We start from the raw sequence: 24,543 nt of genomic DNA, 5'->3' as shown, positions 1-24,543 counted from the left end.
ACTAACCTGCATGCATGGAGTGAGTAATGATCATACGTGTGCTGGAATGATTATGACCTTGCCTATAACTAGGAGTGCATGATGAGGCAAGTCAAAACTTATAGCTACATGCATGCGAACAATGCAAGTCAGAACTTATAGCTACATGTATGTGAACAATGCAAGTCAGAATTTAGCTACATGAATGCGAGCAATACAAGTCAGAATTTAGCTATAAGCCTTATGTATGCGAACAATGCAAGTCAGAATTTAGCTACATGCATGCGAACAATGCAAGTCAGAATTTAGCTATATACATGTTTGCAAGTCACAGCTGTTACCTCACCTTTACATGCAGTTGTTTTGACTTTGAGTGTAAGTGTACAGAAGGTGTGATTCGATTTTTGACTATAATGTTCAGATGTATTGATTTGATTTTAATTTGGATCAGATGATTTTTTTTGTGACGTGTGTATAACATGAAAGGGTATATGTGGAATTTGAGAGTGAACAGGAAATAAATACAATTAAAATACAATTACTATTAAATTGTGGATGAGTTTACTTCATTCAGTTTGTTTTCAGCAGCTAACGTAATTGTTATTTTTGGCTTGATATCTGTTTCCTGACAAGAACGGGTTGATACATAATACTGCTCCAAGCGAGAGCCGGTGTACCATTCCTTGAAGATGGGCCAACTCGGAGGTAGATAGAGAAGAAGTATGCAACAAATAACCAAAGCTAGTTTGGATCCAATCACTAGTGCAGGGGTTGGTGAGGTAGCATTGGTTAAATAGAACAGGGTCAATGTGGCTACGTTGAGATAGGCGATGAAACAGAGCAATGCAAAGGAAGTAGTTTTAAACTTATTTATTGACACTTTCTTGCTTCCTAAAAGTGAAAAAACACAAGCTAAAACACTCGGTACAATTGGAAATGCGACGTTAGGAAGTCTATACCATTCAAACTGAACGTTACAAATAATGTCAACAGTCATCACACTCCCAGTAATGTTCGAGCAATCTATACGCGGATCTTCAATAGTTAGTGCAATCGTTACTGCATCGCATACAATGTAAAGAAGAGTGATGATTGCAATGAAGGATATCAAGTACGAATTCTGAATAAACTTTCCTGGATTCATATAGTGGACAAATATCCGGTAAATACGAAATGAAATAGCGGCCAAAGTTGCATACAAGAGAACATCACTCGTCCCGAATAGAAACTCCGCCAATTGATCAATCCTACATTCACTTTTTAGGCTGTATTCGGGTAAGTTGAAAGAGAAAGCTACTATCTTTAAAACACAAGCACTCAGAAGTATGTAGCAAGCAATGTAGGTTAAGTGGTATACCCTCGGGCTAGTTGCCCTAATGGACGGATGCTTTACATACACAACACTCAACAATTGAAACCCTATCAGAAGTATCGAAATTAACACGATAGTCACCATCAGTACAACCCCCGTGTATAAAGGTTTCTCAGTGACTAGTTTAAACGTGTCACCGATATAGTCCGTGATGGTTTCGTTTCCATACGCAAATAGCCCGTCTTCTGTGACATCGTCTTCTGTGACATTGTACATGTAGTATTCCAATAATATCAGTTTGTTATTTCGAACCTGAAAGATGTCGACAACCCGTGGAACAAATGTATTATTCCTGCTGAATCTAATCCTCCCAGAAATTCCTGGAAAATCAACTGATAGCAAATGGTTTCGAATTATCTCAGTTGAGTTTTTATCGCCATAGTTATAATCTGAAAGATCAGATAGTCCATTTCCCCCCAAATCAGTAGCTGAGCGATTAAGAGCTAATGCAAGTGCCCAAACAGAATCGTAAAAAGGAGCACCATAGAAACTAGGAAGCAGGTTATTTGAGTTTTCATTGTTATAAGTTTGAATGTTACGATTGTATTCCTCAACAAATTGTGAATGTGACAAGCCGGAGAGTGTGTTTGTGGTATTGGCTACAACGTTGTAGAGAAGAAAAATAGAACCAATAAGCCGAGTTTCAATATCATCCGAAGAGCACTCAAAAACTGCATGTGTACGAACAGTGTCATTGATAAAAGTAACCAATTCAAAAGTTACATCAGTTACTAAAGACTCCAACGTTTGACCAACTACTACAAACTGGTACGTGGGGTATAAGATTCCCATAAAATTTTTGTCAAAGAGGCAAACTATCCTTTTCACTATTTCTGAGCCAGCTATGACAATGAAGATCCGTGGATTTTCAACACAATCTGGTGCAGCACCAACAGGATCAAACTCAAGTGTACTATTGTGCAGAGCAATGTATTGTAATTTAAAGTCAGTTCTTGGTAAGCTTGAATTGAGTTGCTCGAATATTTTAGTATAGTAATTGGTCGTAGAATCGAATGCGATAAACAATCTGGTCCAGTTATTATCGCTAATAATCTTTAGCAAAGCTTTAACTATAAGTCGTGTAGAGTCGAGCGTACTAAACGAGTTCACAAAATGCTGTTGCTCCAATGTTTGAGTTGCAGATATACCGACTGATAAGGTCTGTAGCATTGGCATCGTGATAATCTCCGAGCCTAGAGTGATGGAAGGTTCTGAGCAACCAGGCCCCAGAATGCCGGTAATGTTCTTGTGGCTGTAAATGAAATGTCTAAACAAAGACACATAATTTAATGCAATACATCCACTGTCTTGGCTGATTAAACGTAGTTCATAGCCTGAAAGTAAGTCTGAATTGTTGTTGATGTGGTTCACTGCCAACTGTGCAGCAATAGTTAGGGATGAGCTTTCAAATGGATTCACAATAGAGTCTTCAGAGTTAGTATAGGACAGCAAGTAGAGAGGTTGCTTAGAGATCACTCCTGAGATGGCAATGGATGCAAATAGGCAACTGACTAAACAATGGCTATGTAGATACATCATTGGACTATAGCTATAGATCCATATAATTATAGTCTGAACTGATAATGAGCCAACTAGACACATGCACACAATGTCATGACCATAAGTGGGAGTGTGTCATCACAGGGGTAAGAACACAGGAAACTGCCTTAAATAGTAATCAGAAACAATCATAGCAAGAACACCTGACATGTGTTTGGTTTGACCACATGTTATGGATATCTAGATCTATAGCAATACATGAATACAGAAGGATTACATGATATGATAGATACGAAGACAAAAGAATCTGCCATATAGAATTCAGCTATAGACAGCTAACTTTATATTCTGACATTGATAGTCTATAGATCTAACTGGCTGTAAAACTCAGAGAAACATTAAATCATTCACTAAACTACCTAATGTCGACAAATGTAGTCATCTGTCTGGTTTGTATCGTAGGGGACGGTGGATCGGGTATGTTGTAATCTTCTGGTTGAACTGGAATCAGAATGTCTAGTGCTGGCTCTCTCAGCTGATCATCAGCTGTCTCACTTTTGATGTCTTCAACAAGATGTTCCCTTTCTTCTTGCTGTGAAACTCTAATAGCAGATTGCATTCGTATTGTTGCATAGGTTTTGCTCAAACGCTTTCCACAAGTGTGCAATACTGTCATAACAATAAACAAAACAAAGACAATAGACATTGATAGATATGCCAAGATGAAATGAATATTCTTGCTTATCAAAGTCCTTGAATTTGCTACTACAATGGAAATCACAAGTAAATTGATGAAAAACAATGTCTCAAGGAAGTTAGTAGAACGTTTTGTATATGCTCTGTTCAACAACTTGAGAAGTAGCATGATAAATGCCAAACTTGCAGACAATAATCCGACAACATCAACATTAGCATAGAACAGTGTGGAGAGTAGGAAATAAACAAGTTTTACTAGCAGGAGCAGTCCCACCCAGTAGCGATGGTCATTATTGAGGGGAGCATGATGTGCATTCATAAAGTGAATGCAGTACTTGTGTGTGGTCCATTTGAAGAGCTTATATTTGGAGTAACGGCTAAATACCTGCCCACAAGAAAGCATTACAATGTACACAGCGGCAAAGAGAGTGATGATAAAGGCTACTAGGAATCGTGGAATGTGGCTAAACGCAAAGTACGACACATTGCCATCGTAAAACCAGACAAACTTGTTTTGAGGATATCCAAGGTATGCGAGCTGTAAAGCTTCAATTATAATTCGAACTAATTTGGAATAGGAGAGAAGTATGAGCGTGTAAAGTGTTGCCTCAGGATTCATTTTACCAATTATCCGAGCAACTTTTTGTGAGCGATCATGCAAAACCAAAAATACAAGGATCAGTAGAAAAAGGTATGCTGGAAACACAAGTTGGAGCATTAGCTTTCCATACGAGTCCATTCCATCGTAAAAACAGGTTTCAATTCCCAAGTCAAGGTTTAACCACGATATGAACACAGTAAGAAAGTTCGAATTTTCAAATGGAAAAAAAAGGGTCTGATTCGTTGAAACAATGTTTGCATAAAAGATGAGCCCATGGATAGTCCCTGTTGCAACAGTCATATTAGTCAAAAGAATGAATGCCACGAGTACAATACCAGCCAAAGCAAACGGTACGATCAAGAGGAGGTAGTAGTTCGAGCATTGCACACATTTTTCGCTGCCAAACACAAGACTAAGTCCTTGAGGACACCCACCACACAATACCCCAGACCTATTGTAGGCACACTGCTCATCTGTTTCAATTAAACCAGCAAGAGTGATGTTGAGTGGATGTTTCCGGCAATATTCATAAGGACACACTGAAGCTACAAGAAACCATGATCCAGTGATATTGGCATACACATACTTGATCCAGTGATCATATAGATCTGAGTTCATTTCAATGGACCAGGTACTGTTTTGTAAGGAGCATTTGCTGACGTATTGTTTTATTAGTTTATCACAGATACATGTGTAATCAATAACTCTGGAGTGTGGTTCAAGTCCGATTGGACACGTAAACGGAAGAAACGTAACATTCACTTCTTTCATTAAAGTTGTTTGGTCACAGCAAAAACTCTTATCAGCATTAATCTCTATCACAGCTCGATGGTCATTACTAGAGTAAATTGTGTACTCCAACTCGGTGCATCTGTCTTTAACTCGTCGTCTTTGCTGGCTTCCTTTAACCGATCCAATCTCACCACGGTTTAGTTTAAGTGAACTAATGATCGTAGCATTGACTGACTTGCCCACCTTGTCCACAACTGCAACACTCAGTGCGAACGTCTCTCCTTTCTTTGTTAGCACAGTAGGGTGAGTGTAGTTGCAATCAAAGACATCATTTTGACAAAAGCACAATTGTTGACACTGTGAGGAATTGCTAAAACCTGTTGCTACAGTGTAGTGACCAGAGATGGTCTGTACACCAGTAGTTAGTTGGACTAACAAAACACACAATAGTACTACTATACTCATTCCTTAAGTCAATTCTTTTACTTGTGTAGATATTCAACTCAGTATAGCTAGCACTGATATGCATGCAAGCTTTGTAAAACCCTATAAAAGGAATCCTGACAATAAGAATTTGTGGTAAATTCAAAACCTATACAACAAAAAAGGGACTAATTTAGTTGACGAGAATGCCCTTAGAGACGGTTGATAGACTGAGCAATTCACATACAGGATGTTTGCGTTGCTTAACATAATTATACTTTACTGCTTCAAAAAACTGATGAATTAAAAGTGCCCAATATTTCTACACGAATAGCAGCTTTAACATTTTAACATGACTGTGAATTAACAGAAGTTATGAAATGTATAACATTGGCTTCACCTGTTCACGATCACATGCATATACACTTAGCATAATTAGTGTCAACAAACTTCACCAGCTGCATATCTTGCTCATTGCTTTTGCGATGGAGGATCTGGTATATGTTACAGGTACTGGCTCTCTCAGCTGCTGGTATCAGTTGTCTTACTATTATATATCTTTGCATGGCATCAGAGTTTATCGGGCTGCGTGTATTGCTCTCACTGTTTGGACATTTTATGCTAGCGCTTCAGATAGATCGAAAATATAATTTTGGGAAAAAACAATTATACAGTGCTGAGAATCATTCTGTGGGATATGCCCGAGCTGCATGGTCACTGCTAGTATGGTCAGTGGTGGTTTGTATGCACTAGACAATAATTATATACTGGTAATAACTGGTATTAAATTTGTGTGATAAGTATAAATTCTGAGCACATCACTATATAATTACTAATTATATATATAGCTGTAGATGAAAAGTTGGTTAAAACGCATTTAATGCATGCTTGCACATAATTATGTCCCACTATATCTACACATGCACTCACGTAGTATTCTTGGCACTCAAACTTTCCAGAGTTCCACTTGACATGTACGGACTTCTCACAGAACTTAAGCCAGGGATATCGATAGATATACATGCATGTACATGTATACAGTTTCTTCATCTATTTCGTCTGTATAGTGTGATCCTCTAATGGATTCATTAGCCCTATAGCAGACATTTTTGAGCTAATAGCTGTAATCTAATAGCATAACATACATAGTTGGGTGCCCGGGTTAGAAAAGATAATTATAATGGGGTCTGTTCCTTTATGGTTATAGGGCACTACTGATAGTGTCAACGAAGTTCCAATTATGATAAAGCTTATTACTCTAAGTTTCGATTTATTGAAACCTTGTATCCCATGTGTATTCAAGAGACACCGAAATAGAAGGTGTTACAAGACAATGAGTATAGTTTTGATGCTAATCATTGTCATAAGTTCGTTATTATTATTAATTTTAGTGTCTCTTCATGATCAATAGCTTTCAATCTATCTACAAACCTTCACATTTACTGTGGCAATTAAACATATACCTTTCCTAGCCTCACAACTCATGAAGAGAACCGGTCGTTTGTATACACAAGATTGTACAAAATTATGTAGGATCTTGTGTATAATTACAGTTAATTATACAAAGGTGCATGTAGTCCGTACAATTTGGGACTAGCAATATCTCATATCAAATCCAAGCACATACATGTGTATAGCAGGAACTTTAACCATTATAATTATAGAGTGCCAACATGGAAAAGGTATTACGGTAGAGTCAAAATTTCCAACTTCTGTCCCAATAATATTTGTCCCGGTAAATGTCCTATAGTTAATGCACCTGTGTTGATAATTGATAATTAATTACTTCCTCGTGCAAGCTAGGGTTTTGCAGTTACAGCCGATTCATTCAGCAGATATCCATATGCTCGGCAAATATCGTGAGATTATCACTCTTCTCCTCAGAGCCAATCATAAACACTTTGTGCAATGTTCCATGCAACCATGCAGCCTGTTGAATATGATACTCAAGAAGCTTTTCTATTTAAAAACTAGCCTCGATTCCAAGCCGCTGAGAAAGACTATTCAAGGGGCTGGAGTCGAGGCTATTTAAAAACCTGAATTAAAACGTGTATAGGTTGACAGAAGCTGGTTGGAGGGTGCCCATACTTGCACACGAGAAGAAAAAACGTTTGGTGGTCAGTATCAGATACTGTATATAAGTGCTTGAACTGCATGCGTGGTACTATAATTATCTAGAACTGCATGCATGGTACAAACTAATGCTATTTTTGCGAGCGCTTATCATATCACGTATCGCACACTTACTGGCCTTTTTGTACAATCCTCATAGAAATTGTGGCGTTGATAAAATAATAGTATTCGTGGCCTTAAAATTGGCCAAATAGCAGTATTTTATACGCACGTTATATTTCTAGCACTACTACGGTAATGGTCCCTCCAAATCCCGTGCTGGCAGTCATAGAAGGCGCGACTTTGCTATAGCTTGGCAAGTCTCAGAATAGGAAACATATAAATTTAGTGCAGTAACAGAACCAATCATATCACAGGCACCTAGAATGTGTTTGACCTCACATAAAAATGAATATGGATTCAGCAATACATACATATATAACATATCTATAAAGGCCCAAGAAATTTGTATAATATTCAGCAGGCAGCTAGCTTTTATAATTATTATAACTTTAAACTCAGAGAAACATAATTTTATATCATGTTTCATGTTCACTATTCGTAGTCATCTGTCTGATAGGGGACGGGGGATCAGGTATGTTATAGTCTTACTGGAATCAATGCCGGCTCTCTCAGCTGATCATCAGGTGTCTCATTGTTGATGTCTTCAACAAGATGTTCTCTTTCCTCTTGCTATGAAATTCTATTAGCAAATTGCATTCGAATCGTTGCATAGGTTTTGCTCAAACTCTTCCCACAAGTGTGCAATACCGTCATAACGATAAATGAAACAAAGACGATAGACATTGATAGATATGCCAAGATGAAATCAACGTTCTTGCTTATCAAATTCCTTGAATTTGCTACTACAATCGAAATCACAAATAAATTGATGAAAAACAATACCTCAAGGAAGTTAGTAGAACGTTGTTTGTATACTCTATTCAACAGATTGAGAAGTAACATGACAAATGCCAAACTTCCAGAAAATAATCCTACAACTTCAATATTAGCATAGAACAGTGTGGAGAGTAGGAAATAAACAAGTTTTACTAGCAGGTGCAGTCCCACCCAGTAGCGATGGTCATTATTGAGGGGAGCATGATGTGCATTCATAAAGTGAATACAGTACTTGTGTGTGGTCCATTTGAAGAGCTTATATTTGGAGTAACGGCTAAATACCTGCCCACAAGAAAGCATTACAATGTACACAGCAGCAAAGAGAGTGATAATAAAGGCTGCAAGGAATCGAGGAATGTGGCTAAACGCAAAGTACGACACATTGCCATCGTAAAACCAGACAAACTTGTTCTGAGGATATGCAAGGTATGCGAGATGTAAAGCAGCAATTATAATTCGAATCAATTTGGAGTAGGAGATAAGTATAAGCGTGTAAAGTGTTGCCTCAGGATTCATTTTACCAATTATCCGAGCAAATTTTTGTGAGCGATCATGCAAAACCAAAAATACAAAGATCAGTAGAAAAAGGTATGCTGGAAACACAAGTTGGAGCATTAGCTTTCCATACGAGTCCATTCCATCGTAAAAACAGGTTTCAATTCCCAAGTCAAGGTTTAACCACGATATGAACACAGTAAGAAAGTTCGGATTTTCAAATGGAAAGAAAAGGGTCTGATTTGCTGAAACAATGTTTGCATAAAAGATGAGCCCATGGATAGTCCCTGTTGCAACAGTCATATTAGTCAAAAGAATGAATGCCACTAGTACAATACCAGCTAGAGCAAACGGTACAATCAAGAGGAGGTAGTAGTTTGAGCATTGCACACATTTTGAGTTGCCAAACACAAGACTAAGTCCTTGAGGACACCCACCACACAATACCCCAGACCTATTGTAGGCACACTGCTCGTCTGTTTCAATTAAACCAACAAGACTGATGTTGAGTGGACGTTTCTGACAGTATTCATAAGGACACACTGAAGCTACAAGAAACCATCCAGTGATATTGGCATACACATACTTGATCCAGTGATCATATAGATCTGATTTCATTTCAATGGACCAGGTACCGTTTTGTAAGGAGCATTTACTGACGTATTGTTTTATTTGTTGATCACAGACACACGTGTAATCAATAACCCCAGAGTGTGGTTCAAGTCCTATTGGACACGTAAACGGAAGAAAGGCAACATTCACTTCTTTCATGAATGTTTTTTGCTCACAGCAAGAACTCTTATCAACATTAATCTCTATCACAGCTTGATGGTCATTACTAGAGTAAATTGTGTACTCCAACTCGGTGCATCTGTCTTTCACTTGTCGTCTTTGCTGGCCTCCTTTAAGAGATCCAATCTCACCAGGGTCTAGTTTGAGTGAACTGATTATCGTAGCATTGACTGACTTGCCCATCTGGTCCACAACTGCAATACATAGTGCGAACTTCTCTCCTTTCTTTGTTAGCACAGTAGGGTGTGTGGAGTTGCAATCAAAGACATCATTTTGACAAAAGCACAATTGTTGACACTGTGTAGAGGAATTGCTAGAACCTGTTGCTACGGTGTAGAGATCAGAGATGGTCTGTACACCAATAGTTAGTTGGACTAACAAAACACACAATACTACTATACTCATTCCTAGTCAATGTATATACTCGTGTAGATATTCAACACACTAGCTAGCACTAGCTGATATGCATGCATGCAGCCAAACTTGCTCTTTAACACCCTATATAAAAGGAATCTGATGATTTTGATAATGAAAATTCAAACCTAAAACAACACAAGGGAATCTTTTTGGTACTCTATTATATAGAGACGGCTGACAGACAGGATGTTTGCTATGCTTGCTTGAGCGCACATGGACTTTGGGGAAGGTAACTAGAACACCATATCATCAGATTTTTAAATTGAATGAGATTAATTATAATAATAGCAGCTTTGAAATTAAATGTAGTACACTAGATGATGAGTGGATCTGGAAGAGGCAATTTTTCATAATCAAAGGATAAAAATATACAGTAACAATTATAGCAACATAAAAATTATAACGATAAATATCAGTACACGTTCATGTAGCAATTTTTTTTGGCACTCAAGTTTAGGGTTTTCATTGTACGGACTTTTCACAGAACTTGAGCCAGAGATATGCATGCATTTTGATATATGCGATCAATATTGTCTGTACAGTGTGATCCTCTGTCGGACTCATTAGCCCTAGTCTAGCAGAAGTTTTGAGCTAATAGCTGTAATTTATAGTTAGTTGTAGTCTATATACATGTTGGGTCAGCAAAGTTCCAATTATGATAAAGCCATTACCGTTACATTTAAAACCTTGTGTATATTCGCAAGAGACACACCGAAATAGAAGGTATTACGAGGCAATGAGTGATTTTGATGCTAATTGTTAGCAAAAATTTCAATCTATTTAGTGGTTCAGTTACAAACCTTATCTTTATTAAGGGGGTTTGAAGTTACGTATATATCTAGTGACTATAGCCATGTTTTCGTGTCGCAGTGGAATTTAATCATTACATCCTGTCAATGTACTGCATGCACCGCTACAAAAACTCACAGTGTACCCGGTGCAGCTTCCTCAGAAAGTGTGTTTTGCAGTCATGACGTTCAATTTAATTATGTATTATCGTGAAAAGTCTATTGTGTTTCCAACCTGTCCTTCCTTGCCACCATTCCCCACAACTCATGAAGAGAACATATCTATTTATAGTACACATGCATAATCGTAACATACAAAAATTAAGGTGTAATCTCAAATCGGGACTAATTTTATTTTACTCATATAAGTACATTTCATGTCTATTTCATGTACACCCTGTGTAATTTATCATGATCAGCCATGATGGTATATTGACCACATTCTTGATATAATATAGTACCCAAAATGAAAATTCTAGCAATAATATTGTTATGTTAGGTGGAGGTATATGCAGAAAACATAAAACAATCGCATCAAAACTTCATGCACATATATAGATTCAGCAATACAAAGAATAATTAGATCTGTATAGGCCCACATCTGCCGTTTAAAATGCTAGCTATATATATATAGACAGCTAAGTCTACTGGATCTAAACTCAAACTAAACTACCTAATATCGACAAATGTAGTCATCTGTCTGGTTTGTATTGTAGGGGACGGTGGTTCTGGTATGTTGTAATCTTCTGGTTGAACTGGAATCAGAATGTCCAGTGCTGGCTCTCTCAACTGATCATCAGGTGTCTCATTGTTGATGTCTTCAACAAGATGTTCCCTTTCTTCTTGCTGTGAAACTCTAATAGCAGATTGCATTCGAATTGTTGCATAGGTTTTGCTCAAACGCTTTCCACAAGTGTGCAATACTGTCATAACGATAAACGAAACAAAGACGATAGACATTGATAGATATGCCAAGATGAAATGAATATTCTTGCTTATCGAAGTCCTTGAATTTGCAACTACAATGGAAATCACAAATAAATTGATGAAAAACAACGTCTCAAGGAAGTTAGTAGAACGTTTTGTATATGCTCTGTTCAACAACTTGAGAAGTAGCATGATAGATGCCAAACTTGCAGAAAATAATCCGACAACATCAACATTAGCATAGAACAGTGTGGAGAGTAGGAAATAAACAAGTTTTACTAGCAGGAGCAGTCCCACCCAGTAGCGATGGTCATTATTGAGGGGAGCATGATGTGCATTCATAAAGTGAATACAGTACTTGTGTGTGGTCCATTTGAAGAGCTTATATTTGGAGTAACGGCTAAATACCTGCCCACAAGAAAGCATTACAATGTACACAGCAGCAAAGAGAGTGATGATAAAGGCTACAAGGAATCGTGGAATGTGGCTAAACGCAAAGTACGACACATTGCCATCGTAAAACCAGACAAACTTGTTTTGGGGATATCCAAGGTATGCGCTCTGTAAAGCTTCAATTATAATTCGAACTAATTTGGAATAGGAGAGAAGTATGAGGGTGTAAAGTGTTGCCTCAGGATTCATTTTACCAATTATTCGAGCAACTTTTTGTGAGCGATCATGCAAAACCAAAAATACAAAGATCAGTAGAAAAAGGTATGCTGGAAACACAAGTTGGAGCATTAGCTTTCCATACGAGTCCATTCCATTGTAAAAACAGGTTTCAATTCCCAAGTCAAGGTTTAACCACGATATGAACACAGTAAGAAAGTTCGAATTTTCAAATGGAAAGAAAAGGGTCTGATTTGTTGAAACAATGTTTGCATAAAAGATGAGCCCATGGATAGTCCCTGTTGCAACAGTCATATTAGTCAAAAGAATGAATGCCACGAGTACAATACCAGCCAGAGCAAACGGTACAATCAAGAGGAGGTAGTAGTTTGAGCATTGCACACAGTTTGAGCTGCCAAACACAAGACTAAGTCCTTGAGGACACCCACCACACAATACCCCAGACCTATTGTGGGCACACTGCTCGTCTGTTTCAATTAAACCAACAAGAGTGATGTTGAGTGGATGTTTCCGGCAATATTCATAAGGACACACTGAAGCTACAAGAAACCATGATCCAGTGATATTGGCATACACATACTTGATCCAGTGATCATATAGATCTGAGTTCATTTCAATGGACCAGGTACCGTTTTGTAAGGAGCATTTGCTGACGTATTGTTTTATTAGTTTATCACAGACACACGTGTAATCAATAACCCTGGAGTGTGGTTCAAGTCCGATTGGACACGTAAACGGAAGAAACGTAACATTCACTTCTTTCATTAAAGTTGTTTGGTCACAGCAAAAACTGTTATCAGCATTAATCTCTATCACAGCTCGATGGTCATTACTAGAGTAAATTGTGTACTCCAACTCTGTGCATCTGTCTTTCACTTGTCGTCTTTGCTGGCCTCCTTTAACCGATCCAATCTCACCACGGTTTAGTTTGAGTGAACTAATGATCATAGCATTGACTGACTTGCCCACCTGGTCCACAACTGCAACACTCAGTGCGAACGTCTCTCCTTTCTTTGTTAGCACAGTAGGGTGAGTGTAGTTGCAATCAAAGACATCATTTTGACAAAAGCACAATTGTTGACACTGTGTAGAGGAATTGCTAGAACCTGTTGCTACGGTGTAGTGATCAGAGATGGTCTGTACACCAGTAGTTAGTTGGACTAACAAAACACACAATAGTACTACTATACTCATTCCGAGTCAATGTATATACGCGTGTAGATATTCAACACGTACACTAGCTAGCACTATATAGCTGATATGCATGTATGCAGCCAAACTTGCTCTTTAACACCCTATATAAAAGGAATCTGATGATTTTGATAATGAAAATTCAAACCTAAAACAACACAAGGGAATCTTTTTGGTACTCTATTATATAGAGACGGCTGACAGACAGGATGTTTGCTATGTTTGCTTGAGCGCACATGGACTTTGGGGAAGGTAACTAGAACACCATATCATCAGATTTTTAAATTGAATGAGATTAATTATAGCTTTGAAATTAAATGTAGTACACTAGATGATGAGTGGATCTGGAAGAGGCAATTTTTCATAATCAAAGGATAAAAATATATAGTAACAATTATAGCAACATCAAAATTATATAAGTACACGTTCATGTAGCAATTTTTTTTGGCACTCCAGTTTAGGGTTTTCACTTGTACGGACTTCTCACAGAACTTGAGCCAGAGATACGCATGCATTTTGATATATGCGATCAATATCGTCTGTACAGTGTGATCCTCTGTCGGACTCATTAGCCCTAGTCTAGCAGAAGTTTTGAGCTAATAGCTGTAATTTATAGTTAGTTGTAGTCTATACATATTGGGTCAGCAAAGTTCCAATTATGATAAAGCCATTACCGTTACATTTAAAACCTTAAGAGACACACCGAAATAGAAGGTATTACGAGGCAATGAGTGATTTTGATGCTAATTGTTAGCAAAAATTTCAATCTATTTAGTGGTTGAGTTACAAACCTTATCTTTATTAAGGGGGTTTGAAGTATTTTATCTATACGTATATATCTAGTGACTATAGCCATGTTTTCGTGTCGCAGTGGAATTTAATCATTACATCCTGTCAATGTACTGCATGCACCGCTACAAAAACTCAGTGTACCAGGTGCAGCTTCCTCAGAAAGTGTGTTTTGCAGTCATGACGTTCAATTTAATTATGTATTATCGTGAAAAGTCTATTGTGTTTCCAACCTGTCCTTCCTTGCCACCATTCCCCACAACTCATGAAGAGAACATATCTATTTATAGTACACATGCATGATCGTAACATACAAAGGTGTAATCTCAAATCGGGACTAATTTTATTTTACTCAGATAAGTACATTTCATGTCTATTTCATGTACACCCTGGGTAATTTATCATGATCAGCCATAATGGTATATTGACCACATTCTTGCGAAGTTTCCAATTATGATAAAGCCATTACATAATAGTTTACACTGTTTTGGACGTTTCTATGGGATTTAGAAGCCCAAAGGCAATGATTCAGTATCACATGCGTGGACACCGCCAAAACAGTGTCAAACTCATTTAGATACTAGTGCGTAAGCGCAAACCTAATTGCCTCGAGGTTTATCCCTTGTATCTACTATTGTCAATGTGTAATTAATATTTAAGACACAACTTTACAATAGGTGTTACAAGACAATGACTACAGTTTGATGCTAATTGTGTTGTTTTATAAATTAGCTTTCAATCTCAATCTCAACTTAATATACCCTTGTTATGCTTGCCATCGTTTTTTATGCTAATTTGTTGTTTTAAGATTTGGTGTCTTCATGTTAGCTTTCGATCTACATTATTCATTTTTTGTGGCTACCTTTTTTTATACTTGCCATCGTTTTTGATACTAATAGTATCTTATGCGTATATACAAACCTTTTTGTACCATAAAGCATATACTCTTTACTTGCATGCCATCGTTCTCTAACAACTCAAAAAGAGAACTGGTCTCATATACACAAGATCGTATAATTATAAGAACAAATTATTATGTACAAGGTGTAAATCGTTTGGGCATTAAAACTTTGCTCACTTAATTAATGTGCACAGGTGTAGCAGGCACCACATGCGCAATATATATGGAGTGCTAACGCACCTGTTTTGCAGGGATTTTACAGGTACAGGTGATGCATTTAGCAGAAACCCGTACACTCAGTAAATATCGCAAGACTGTTCATCACTCTCCTCCTCAGAGCCAATCAAAATCATCTTTGTGCAACGTTTCAATTGAATATGATACTCAAGAAGCCTTTGGATATCTATAATTATATAATTTACGTCATGTGTACATAATTATTAATTATAGTAAAGGGAATAATAACACTATACGGTTGGGAATTTGAGACAATCGTCAGAAGTAGTTGAAGTGATTTATTTAGTTCGTGGATTTGGAGGGTGCCCGTACTTGTACATGAGAATTAAATATTTGGAGGTCAGTATCAGATCCCTCCAAATCCCGAGCTGGCAGTCGTAGAAAGAGCAGCTTTGTTCCACTGTAATTTTATACAAGCTCGATTATTTCATCACCTAGTAACTTGGAGTCCCCAGAACAGGAAACATTAGTAGCTAGTATCATAATCACAAGCACCTCATGTGTTTGATCTCTCACTATGGATTCAGCAATACAAAAGGTTACAATAATTATAGGCCCACAATGATATACAGCTAGGCAGCTAGTTTTAAGATTCGAGTCTACTGGCAGCAAACCCAGAGAAATACATGTTCACTACCTATTTGTCATCTGTCTAGCTGATTTGTATCGTATAGGGGACAGGGGATCAGGTATGTTGTAGTCTTCTGGCTGTACCGGAATCAATGCCGGCTCTCTCAGCTGGTCATCTTGCAGCTGTCTCACTGTAACAAAAATAATGTTTCCTTTCCTTTTGCTGCAAAGATTCATACCGTTGTATAGGTTTTGCTCAAACTCTTTCCGCAATAGTGTCATAATTATAGTGTCATAGCGATAAATGAAACTAAGATAATAGACACATTGATAGATAAGCCACACTCGAGAGTAAGAGTGTACTGATAATAACAGCATTTGCCTCACAATGCGGCATCACTTAATAATATTAATAGTGACTTGTTATGTTAGCAGCACTTCCCAGAAATCACACATTCCGATTATGCAGGTCCTGAACAAAGGTCAGTGTTACAAACCACAGACCACAGTTTACTCAACAAAACAACACTCACAGTCTAGGAGGTTGGCCACGCGTCATTCCACATAAAAAAAATAATGAATATGCATATATAAAGTGTTGGCCCAGGGTTCATTTTCAATTGCCAATTATCCGAGCAACTTTTTGTGAACGATCATGTAAAACCATAATAGAAGGATCAGCAAAAAAATGTTGCAACACTCAGTGTGAACGTCTCTCCTTTCTTTGTTAGCACAGTGTGGAGTTGCAATCAAATACATTATTTTGACAAAAGCAAAATTACTGACACTGTGAAGAGGAATTGCTAAAAATTACGACTAGATTGTATTTTCATCACGGAAGCTGCTCTCCAACAAGATACATGGCTTAGCCATCAATCTTGTTGGAGAGCAGCTTCCGTGTTTCTGCTGTCGCTTTGGAGTCTTAGTATCCTCAAGCATGGGGCTCCTTTCTCTTCTTATTTTCTTGAACAAATGAAAAACTTAAAAAACAGCTTGCAAACTGTGCATCAGGCTGCATGTTATTTTTCTATAGCTGTTGACCAACGAGATCAATTAGCGGTGACGTAAGTGTGGTATAATTATAGGCATTCCAAGGGGGGAGGGGCTGCAGACTTAGGCTACCCAACAGAACAGAATTAAGTCTATACAGTCAAGGATGTGCCCACAATGATCGGCGTTGGTTGGTGGTAAACCACCTCTAGACAAAAATAACCACCACTAGGCAAACATAACCGCATTTTACGCCCACAAAAAGAGGCAAATGAATTTAAATTTGTGTGAGCCATAACTTCAAACAGTCTGGGTACATGTGTAAAACTAGACTGGAAACCACGCCCCTTTCTGTAAGGAAAGAGACTGGCCAGGTGACTATCAACGACTCGTCTTCATTGCGTACGTACACAAACTTAAAATCAATCACAACTGCTGCAAAATATGTCTAAGTCTGGAGATAGCTGGATGTAACGAGTTCTTGTCCTGCCTGTGGCAATGATACCGCTGGAACATCAAATATTGCTGGCGATAGGGCAAAGCAAAGGGACTTGACTGCCATAACCAGTTGGCAGAGAGACAAATAGCCAAGTTCACAAAATTGCTTCTGTCTACAGTCTGTGCCTTCCAGCCAAGTTAGCTGCTTGCAGAGCAACTTTAGCAGTGGTTCATTATTTCTGGTTTGAGGAGTACTGATAAGGTCAGTGAGGTTACGAACTTAATCTCTATTATTACTTTGAAATATTTTGTGTTCTTCCTCTGAAAGTGTGTTTTGTAGTCATGACGTTCACAATTGATATGAATTTATTATTGTAAAAAGTCTGGCAGTAAGTGTTTCCAATCCATCCTTTCCTTTCCATCATTCCCCACAACTCATATGAAGAGAACATATCTATATAATTATAGTACACACGGTATGATCGTCATAACATACAAAGGTGTAATTTGTATCAAATCGGGACTATAGCATTATCAGAATTTTACTGAATAAATATCTAGCACTATAGGTTATCTCATGTAAGAGGGATGTACAGCGAACACATTAAGAGTTGTATTAGCAGTACAGCATGAGGGCATGGCATTATAACCTACTTATTGCTGATTACCTAATGGGGATTGCAGTATTCCACCCTACTGCAATGCAAACAAATAGGGTGACTACATCCTACATATATACGTTGTATTGATCACGGTGATTGACAGTATTAGGTGCAGCTTCCCCTGAAAGTGTGTTTTGTAGTCATGACGTTCAATTGATATGATGAATGGCAACAAGATCTCTAGTTTTGACCAAAGATAGGTCAGCTTCAGGTTGGGCAGCTCTTCGTTTCCCTGTGTAGACCTGGAGGGAGCATGAAACCTGTACAAATTATTATAAGTGTACAAATTTGTACAAATTTGTACACTTACATAAAGTGTACAAATTTGTACATATGAAGTGTACAAATTTGTACACAATATGAAGTGTACAAATTTGTACACTTATATGAAGTGTACAAATTTGTACAAATTTGTACACTCTAGATTTGTACAAATTTGTACATTTATTTAAGAGTACAAATTTGTATGATATTATAAAGCATCATCTTGAGTGTACAAATTTGTATATTTCCACAAATTGATTAATTTGCACAATAAATATATACTCTATACGTTGCATGGTTGACTGCATATGTGCCGGAAGCCACGCCTTTATAATCTTTGCACGTTAGCAGATAACTAGAACAACTTTTGTGGAATTTCGTGTATAGGATTGCTAACCCATGAAAACAGTGAAAATTAAGCCCCTCGATAATTTCGTGCTATACGGTATTACACCCTTGTTTACCATAACAACGTCGTTGGTGCAAATTTTCAGCTCGGGATATTGGCGTTAAATCTATTGCGGTAAAATAATTTCTACCAATACTATGACTCGTCTTTATACTTTTATTATTAATTTATGTATGTAATAACTTCTTATTGCAGATGCACTTACGACTGTTTCATCATCTGTATAATTATAGTCATTAATGGATCTAAAAGGAGCTCTTCATGATCAGTTGATACTTTCAATTATTTTTTTACCTATTTCTGAGTAACTGAACAATAATTATTTATAATTATGGATGTTTGTACAATTTATTATACAATTCGTATGTTGTTTGTACAATTAATGCTCTCATTAACAATTCTCCCATATAATTATTATTGACAACATGCTGCATGTAACACCTTTAAATGAGCATTCCTGGTGGGGTTCATTTAATACCCTGATATTACAATTATTATTGCTGACCATTAACAGGACACCATTATGTAATTTTCAATAATGACAATATTTACCTACTTAGCTCAAAAAAGTGGTCAGGCCAAAACCTGACTGCTTGCTACGGCCTCGAGTAGTGGGGTTTAATATAAACAAATCTATATAATATAAAAATAGCCATGCATGCAGAGTACCGTATATATAGCGGGTAATTTTCTTGGGGTAAAATATTCGTTATTTTCGTGGGCAAGCTGACCTCCACGAAATTTTACCGTAGGCATGGCTTACCAGTGCAAGCAACGAGAATAAACAAAATTTTTACTCACGAATACCACTGTTTTTCGAGTTGAACGAATTTTTACCCGACGAAAATTACTCGCTATACGGTATTACCCTCAAAGCTGTTCCATAACATAATATAATTATATAGGTGTTTAAAATACCTGAATGTCCCTTTTCACTAGCAGTGTGGGTGATTCATAGCTGTCATCATTTTCGCAAGTAGTATCTGCATGTGCCTGCTGAAGCGTTGTCAGAGCAAATTGAGGAGGGGAGGTTGGTACTGTATCCAATTCTTCGATTCCTGTGTCTAAAAACTGTTCCCATTCAAAATAAGAGTCATCTGACAACCACTGACGCCACTTGCGTATGTCAGCTCGCAAGAGATTCAAATCCTGTTTCTCAGAAGAAGGGATACACAGGGAAGGAGATCCTTGAGGCACTCCCTGGGGTGAATATTTTAAATTTCACACGATATAATATTATTATGTTGGTATAATTATCATTACTTTTAACAACAGAAGACCTTCCTTAGACCAAGCCTTGTCCGTACTCCAGGTCTTGAAGTGCATTTCGGCAATACCCTCTTTGTTTAAGGTGAACCGAAAGCATGAGGCTGGCTATGACCATGAAGATCTTCAATATGAGGGATGAGCCAGGATCGAACATCATGTATTGCCTGAATTTGGGCTGTTATTGGCTCAGGTGTGAAGCTCTGTTCTGTTACACTGTGCAGGTCTATATATAGGGTGAATATTAAGATACAGCATAAGGTCATGTATGTGCAAAGTATGTGAATAATTATGATAATGTTCTTACAGAATCTAGAGTTGAGCATTGTTATTGTAATAATGCATGCATGCATGATCTCTTTTACTTACCGCTGATAGTCTCTGTTCCCAAGCGTTTGAGCTGGGTGGACACTTTGCTGAAGAACTGATCAACGTCTTCATGGGTGTTACCCACCGGTAAAAAGTTCACTCGGATCTGGAGTAACAATGGAAATGAAATTAAAGTAGTGCCTGGTATTATTGCTCAACATACCTTCTTGAATATCTTCAACTGAACAAGCAAGGCAAGATAAGAGAAGACATACTTGTTTTTGTTTTCGCGAGCAGTATTATCCAGTTGGACGTACAACACAGGTGGTAGTGGGTGATCAAAAATAGCTTGCTGGAGTGTGACAAGTACCAAATTTAGAACTGCTATCGTAAGATTGGAATCATGGGGCCACTGCATGAGATCAAAGAAAGCAAACACCACTTTCCCGTTAACAGATTTGGTATGAACCAGGGCTCCTGTTAGATGGCTACGTAGACGCCAAAGATTTTGAGTGGACTTTGTTTCCTGGGTAACATGTGGCACATTTGTCTTGTTCTGGTCCATGCCATCAATAATGACACTGAGATATTTGGATGGCTTGCTCCTTGCCTTTTCACGATGGTTCAGATCTGAGAGTAAACAATTAATTGCAATAATTATATGCTTCTTCTGATTTGAAATCACAGAGTCATAAATCTTTTATTAATTCACATAATTATATACAGAACACTATCATGAGGCCTATATACATTTATATCATTGATAACTGAGAGAAAAGGAGACTTACGTAACCAATTCCAGGTGTTGCTTGTACTCTTGACTCAGCTTCTCTTTAGCCGCTTTATCTCCAGCAACTTTAAGCCTTTCATTTGCAAATTTCACACAAGTATCACATTTGCTGAACAAACTGTGCTGTAATTTGATAAATATGCAAAATTAATATATAGTCTGTGCATGCATGGTCATACAGTTTTTAATAAAAACAGACGTACCTTTGGAATAGTACAGAATTGAAATTTATCTCTCCACAAAGCATAGAAATGTGATCCGGATATGATGTCTTGCCTGCTAAATCCTTGTCCCATAATATCCTGAACCAACAAGTCATAGACCATCTTTCGAGACATAAAATGAGGTAGATGGATTTTTTGTTGGTGTGGCATTTTGTCTCCAATACGGTTGAAGAACCGATCCATCCAAGCATATGCAGTCATGTACTTGGTTGATCTGGCTTTAATGCGTTTCAGAGGAGATAGTGATATTGTGCCACCTGTTGAGCGGTACAAATGAATTTGATTTATACATGTAATAAGAGGGTACATTATATGTATTTACGCATGCATGTTTTTGTGTGCCAATTATAATCATTTTACCTTCAACAAGGAGACTGGTTACCCTTCTCATTCGTTTTGCTGACAAGCCAAATATGTTGCCAAATGCCACTTTGCAAACCTTCTTCCCAGCAATTGATAGCATGCAAAATGCTGTGTCTGTCAATGAAAGGTGGCTATGACTGCATCGAGTAAAAACTGCTGTTGGTCTACCTTCTTTCAGCTCAGAAATGATTTTTGGGATGATTCCAGTTCGAGCAGACTAAAGCTCGCAAGGCATCTATTCTCACAACAAGTGACACTGAGTACACTACTGAGCTGACTTGTACTCGACGTCTGAATAAAATTGCCTGGCGACGTTGGAGTGTAAGATGCGTCCAGCTCTACATCATTAAAGAGGAGACTACTATCGGAAATTTCAGATCTTTTGCCAAGATGACTACCAATAGGGGTTGATTGATGGATGGGAGAATTTGGGACAAAGGTTGACAAGGGAGAATCTTCAACAAAGAACGACTGCTGGCAGCTGCTGCATGGTGATTCTTGTGCAGAGGTAGCTATGGAAGAATTAAAGTCATTCCAAACAATTGACTTGTTAGCCATTGTAGTTAGCTTGGGACACTGCAAACAGAGGAGAAAATTAGAAATTGCAGTCTGCAGTGCTAGTGAGTCAGTATTATAATTATCATCATTATCATCTACCCCCTCACTATAGCTAGCTAGCTAGCTATGACCGATTATGAGCCACCCACGCAGCATAAGATAAAGTAAAAAGCTAGAGTTACATTTTAACATACCTTCTCTGAATGGTCAGTGCTGACAGCAAGTAGAAAAGAAACTTTTGGTTATTTAAAAGTCTAGCTAGCTATACAAGCAGCAGCTGCATGTTCCTAGCTACATGATGTAGAGAACAAGCTTGGAACATAATAAAGCTAGCAACACCATGTACCATGAATGCAGCTGGCAGAAGTCCCTAGATATAGCTCAAGCAAACTAGCTGAGAACGTACAGTGCAATTTTGGTACCCGGTTGCAACTAGATACTCTTCCTGCAAGTGGAAAATGAGTCGGCCAAAGTCAGGATCAGCTTCATCTAAACTGAAGGCGGCACCGCGGCCCCACTCAAATCTCCAACAAGTGCGACCATGGTTTCTCGAAACTAGGGGTAAACTACTTCGAGATGGAGAAGAGTTATCCTCATTTGCTGGCATAAAATTGGGACCTGTGAGAGATATCACGACAGAGAAAGAGCATGCCAAAGGATCCGAAAAAGCGCTACTGGTAAATTAAATGCATTCCCATAATTATAACACTTGACGAGTACTTTTACGCTGTATTGCTACATGAAATTATATAGAATCATGTATAAATTATGCAGGTGTTGTTCAAAAACCGTGGGAAAGGAATTGTCAATTGTGCTTCCTTTGAATCCAGCAAGACAGCATTCTCACAGAACTTCCAGTTCAGTCTTAACAGTGCCTCTGAGTTTGTTAACAAATTCCAAGAGCTCACTACTTACAATACGATTGAGGAAGCAGTGATGGTCACCGTGACTGATGAAGAAGATCGTGACCCAGCTGAGGATAACAATTAAGTTGAGTGAGGTAATATCACTGAAAAAGGCCACCACCTTAGAAGAAGAACACCGAGACATTCAAGCACCAAGTCCTAAAAGGACAAAAAGAAACGATGGTGCACAGAGGAAGAAAAGGGAAGATGAAGAAATGGGAGCACTAATCGATGTGAAGAAAATTGGTATGTTTGACTACAATGACAGATAACATGATGTATTACTATGGAGAACTGTCCTGTTAAATTAAATTCATTGCAGGTTTAAAGCACATTCTTATTAGAAACTGTGACGAGCCACCGAAAGATCGTTTGCTGAGGAAGGTGGACAAGCAATTTGTCACATCCCTGAAGGAGAGGCTCATTGAAGACAGCAGTGGTATTGGCATTCCACCTCTTGCTGTCGTATGCAAAGGCATTGGGTCAGTTGCTGTGTATGAGGAGAGGCTTAAGGATGTCTACCGCTATGAAGTTCACGGTGGGCTTCATGGGGTACGAGCAAGACAGGAGCTTAATGAGGAGGGGCACAACTACGAATATGTACAATGCCATGTATATGCTGGTCTTACCAATGAAGAAGCCTTATGGCTGGCATCCCGTCATAATGCCAATGGACACTTTCACCACACTATGACCCACCGTCACTATGTAAGTTACATGCAGGCTTACAGCTATTATAATTATAGTATACGTATACTTTATACTAGTAATAATTTTTGAGCTTCTAAGTCACCGTGCATATTATTAGGAGTTGACTCACAAGCTTTATAGACACTAGTTGATAAGATATACGTAGGAAAAGTGCCTCTATAGCTACTATGGGCCTATGCATGCAACTTATTTAGTAATATAGTCAAACCTCGAGGGCAAGGTTTGCACACTATAGTATCTAGACACTGTTTTGTTGGTTAATATTGTGGGATACTAAATCAGTGCTTTTGGGCTTCTAAATCCCATATATATAATAGTTAGACACTGATTAGGAAGTTTCTACATGATTTAGAAGCCCAAAGGGCTGGTTGTAGTATCCCGAACGCAGTGAGGGTTCTACTAGCCCTGAGGACTTCTAAATCATGTGGAAACTTCCTAAACAGTGTCTAAGCATTTTAGATCATAGCAACCATGATTATTTAGCCAATCAGATTTGAATGTTCTTATCTAATCTTTGCTACATGATTTTCTAAGTAAAGTACATGATTTTCTATTGAAGTAGAAGTACATGATTTTCTAAATTGGATAGAACATTTCCTCTA

The 24,543-nt window shown here is 38.0% G+C and overlaps 3 protein-coding genes across 4 annotated transcripts in view; 1 reads left to right on the top strand and 2 right to left on the bottom strand.

Moving 5' to 3' along the window:
• Positions 1-24,543, top strand: part of LOC135347803 (uncharacterized) — a gene marked incomplete in the record, with an annotated part of 825,189 nt that overhangs the window by 353,260 nt on the left and 447,386 nt on the right.
• On the bottom strand, positions 396-6,333 carry LOC135347844 (gamma-aminobutyric acid type B receptor subunit 1-like). The gene has a single exon (XM_064545937.1). The coding sequence runs from the start codon at positions 2,951-2,953 to the stop codon at positions 524-526; it is 2,430 nt and encodes an 809-aa protein (XP_064402007.1). The 5' UTR covers positions 2,954-6,333; the 3' UTR covers positions 396-523.
• On the bottom strand, positions 17,361-24,390 carry LOC135347974 (uncharacterized). Of its 2 annotated transcripts, XM_064546147.1 has the most exons (9): positions 21,765-24,390; positions 21,384-21,661; positions 21,179-21,303; positions 20,614-21,020; positions 20,451-20,556; positions 20,079-20,307; positions 19,734-20,015; positions 18,149-18,384; positions 17,361-17,934 (listed from the first exon to the last, which is right to left on the bottom strand). In XM_064546147.1, the coding sequence occupies exons 4-6, from the start codon at positions 20,953-20,955 to the stop codon at positions 20,162-20,164; spliced, it is 594 nt and encodes a 197-aa protein (XP_064402217.1). In that variant the 5' UTR covers positions 20,956-21,020; positions 21,179-21,303; positions 21,384-21,661; positions 21,765-24,390; the 3' UTR covers positions 17,361-17,934; positions 18,149-18,384; positions 19,734-20,015; positions 20,079-20,161. The 2 variants fall into 2 exon arrangements, with proteins under 2 accessions (XP_064402217.1, XP_064402216.1); XM_064546146.1 differs by having other exon boundaries at positions 17,361-18,384.

The sequence above is a fragment of the Halichondria panicea genome, chromosome 14 (assembly GCF_963675165.1).
Source record: "Halichondria panicea chromosome 14, odHalPani1.1, whole genome shotgun sequence".
In the NCBI taxonomy this organism is placed as follows: domain Eukaryota; kingdom Metazoa; phylum Porifera; class Demospongiae; order Suberitida; family Halichondriidae; genus Halichondria; species Halichondria panicea.
Note: the sequence above shows the minus strand (reverse complement) of the source record. Positions and strands in the feature narration are given on the sequence as shown.

What these genes read in the sequence shown, in the direction of transcription:
- LOC135347844 (XM_064545937.1), bottom strand. Translation starts at nt 2,953, where the DNA reads ATGTGTCTAGTTGGCTCATTATCAGTTCAGACTATAATTATATGGATC.
- LOC135347974 (XM_064546146.1), bottom strand. Translation starts at nt 20,955, where the DNA reads ATGGACCAGAACAAGACAAATGTGCCACATGTTACCCAGGAAACAAAG. An exon ending in AGTTGAAGATATTCAAGAAG is followed by an intron (nt 20,557 to 20,613) that starts GTATGTTGAGCA and finishes TTGTTACTCCAG; the next exon opens with ATCCGAGTGAACTTTTTACC. An exon ending in GGGAACAGAGACTATCAGCG is followed by an intron (nt 20,308 to 20,450) that starts GTAAGTAAAAGA and finishes CCCTATATATAG; the next exon opens with ACCTGCACAGTGTAACAGAA.